At 38.5% G+C, this 3,223-nt stretch overlaps 1 protein-coding gene across 1 annotated transcript in view; it reads right to left on the bottom strand.

Annotated features, from left to right (window-relative positions):
- Positions 1-2,048, bottom strand: part of pcdh15a (protocadherin-related 15a) — a 139,712-nt gene extending 137,664 nt beyond the window's left edge. The window contains exon 1 of the mRNA XM_035663542.1: positions 1,958-2,048. Coding sequence (XP_035519435.1) covers positions 1,958-2,048 — 91 coding nt within the window. The remainder of the gene's footprint in view (positions 1-1,957) is intronic.
- Positions 2,049-3,223: the final 1,175 nt, after the last annotated feature.

Raw genomic sequence — 3,223 nt, 5'->3', positions numbered from 1 at the left:
GTATCGAATCGTATCGAATCGTATTGAATCGTATCGTTGGCTGAATGAGCTTGTGAGCTGAATATCGTGTATCGTATTGTATCGTGAGATTAGTGTATCGCTACAGCCCTACAACAACTACACTTGCTGCCCTACAGTGTTGACAATAACACTGACACATAAGCTACATTAGTGTGCATTAGCTCAAGCAAACACAAGTTTCTTGAAGCAGAGATTAATTTTACCTCAAGATCTAATTATTAATGATCTTGTCAAGCAACACCCTCCGAAGCTTTGACTGTCTCGTCAAATGAACAATACCTTTGTGTACCAATGCCATCACAAGTTGTGAAAGAAATGACCCACTAGGGTTGGGCAATTGAATGAATATATATGAGTTATTGGCAATTTTATTTAGCTAATTGAATGGTCTGTCTCCAAAGAACGAGAGCCACTGCTTAGCAACAGACTGTTAGATGGTTAGATACCAGAGTAACCACGAAAGGGGGTAGCACACACACATGAAAATATATCAGCAATCACTGATTGTTGGGCTGATGGTTGGCAAATCTTAACATATCGCCCAACCCTATTACCCTCAAAACCATATTCCATAGGGCTGTACTGGAGTTCCACAGCTGTTTTGTTTTGGGTCAGTGTTTTCCTGACTCCACATAACAACAACATTAATGCAGTCAGAGCCGTTTTCATCGCATCTACAAGGAACTCGTTCCCCTTTAAAGACTCAGTCAGTCATACAGCAAATCATTTCTCTACTAAAATGATATCATACAATCCCATGAAGCAAACCTCTCAAAATAACATCTTAATTCAAATGACAGTAAGCAGAGATTATACTCTTATCTAAAAATGCTTTCATATTAGTGAGCTTTTCAAGGAAAGCTGGGAAGCAGGAAAGGGATGAAAAGAAAGAAGGAAATTGACCTGAATTATGTGCAATATTGCCACACTGGGAGGGGAATTGAAGCATGTCTCCATGCATGCGCAGCTTCCCCTCAGCACTATCTTTAAAGACCTGCCAATCTTTACAGCTGAAATTCACTTTTAACTGGCATCTGCTACAAAGTCAGTGAGTTGAGACTATAAATGCTAAGATTCCCTCTGTAATGTGGGAACTTAAACATGAAACTACAAGGAGAATCCTCTTAGCACGATCAGTGAACTGTGTAGGAAGAAAGCTGGATTTACACCCCCTCTTTAAATAATGTCTTTTGAAAAACATGTAAATTTGAAAGGCAGTATAGTAAGAATACTGTTAGAGCAAAGTTATTTGCACTGAAACATTATGCACAATGTTGAGAGCTCACCTGAGAGCAACGTCTCCACGGTCCTCCATTTAAACGAAATCAAACTTTTCTTGAACTCTATATCTCTGAAAGTTCTATAACTATTCATTGACTAAAACAAAATCTATGATTTATATTATTTAAGGCACTGTGATGGAAAACAATCACCCTTGCTATTCATAAAGATTCCATTATTTGCAATAACAGATTGATACAGCTAAGTATAGTAATGAGTGGTGGGAGTATATAAACAATAAATATTAATATAAAGCCTCATACAGCATTCACACCGCACAGTCTTATAGAGATGGAAACTCTTTACAGACCTACAGTATAAAATATGTTGTGGGAATAAACACACAATGCATAACTATATTTTGCAAGTAAAGACCTTTGAGCTAGAAAATCATTTTCAAATAGTTTTACTTCTGCTCCATTTAGCGAGAGTTTGTAAAATTGTTCGAGCAGTCCACACCTCACTTTGGCACATCATTTATCAGTAACAAAAGTGTTATGCTGTTGTACAAAGACTTTTCCACCACGCTGGTCCTCTGACAGTTAAAAGAAACATTGCCTTTTCCACATTACAAGTTTCCTCTTGGCAGTGCAGCCACAGTTAACTGAAGACAGGGAGGCCTGAGGGTGTTCGCCTCTGTGCTGGCTGCTCATACCTTCTGTGTCCTGGCCCCAGCTGTGGGTTAGCAAAGAGAGGATTGCCATTCCTGTCCCCAGCCATCTGACGAGCCACCACCCCCGTTGCATCTTCTGTCAAGCCTTATTGCCTGCCCACCTGGACAAAAAAACGGGAGAGAAGATTTTTCATTCATGTCTCACTGAGCCCTCCAGCCCTAACACATGCACACACATTTATACACACACAGCCACACATGCACATCTACCTGCAGCATTATCATCAGGTCAATATTTTTGAAGAACACATTAATCTTATAATCAAATTTTCCTTACAGTAAATAACATAATCCACTGGATTATGTGAATCGATCTGAATCCATGCAGTTACTTCTGGATTACTCCCAATATCGACTAAATTTTCTTAAACACAGGGATAGTTTGATTTACCATCCACGCAGATCCAAAACTCACCATTAATGTGTAAAGTCTCTATTGTAATTTGCTTGAAATCTATTTCAGGTGAAACCTTTCCTCACTTTTTGTGAGGATTCAGAGCAAGAAGCACTCATTTTCCCCTTCCCTCACAGATAATGCAAGAATGTTTGGACAGTGAGCTTTCCCTTTCCCAATCAGTTTTGGGAAGGGAAGGGTTTTGTTTTGTTGCCCACTAGAGCATGTATCCATGCGACGGGTTATAGTGTCGTGACTCCAGATGACTTCAGGACTGAAATTTTGATGGAAAAGGGACTAAATACAAACATGCTTTAATATACTCAGATGGATTATGCAGTGAGGTATGAGAGAAGCTTTTCTGAAAAATGTGATGGGACTTTTTTATAGTCTTAACTAGGGGTGTCACGATTTCGATTTAAAATCGAAATCGATCGAAATTACATCTCAATCTCGAACTTCAAAGTCAAAGATCGACGATGCAGCCACACCCCCAATGTACAGAATGTACGCCAAGACGCAAAAACATATAAGGAATGGATTAATATTAATAGTAATATTAAAAAAAGATCGAAAATCGAATCGAATCGTGACTTTAAAATCGAAAATTAAATCGAATCAAGGATTTGGAGAATCGTGACACCCCTAGTCTTAACTATTTACAATCCATTTCAGATGTGATCAATTTAAGCTGAACACAGCCTCCACCCAAGAAAGAGCCAACTACAAACTTTTTAAACCAACTATTTACTGTAAGTCTACCGGGGGTGAATATTATGTTAATGGAATAACTGCACAAACAAACAGACAAACAAAACATCCTTGTCAGAAGTTATAACCTTGTATAACAAAAA

The sequence above is a fragment of the Morone saxatilis genome, unplaced genomic scaffold, assembly GCF_004916995.1.
Source record: "Morone saxatilis isolate NCDOM2014 unplaced genomic scaffold, NCSU_SB_2.0 Contig19, whole genome shotgun sequence".
NCBI lineage: Eukaryota > Metazoa > Chordata > Actinopteri > Moronidae > Morone > Morone saxatilis.
The sequence above is the reverse complement of the archived record's forward strand: the minus strand, read 5'-3'. Positions and strand labels throughout refer to the sequence as shown.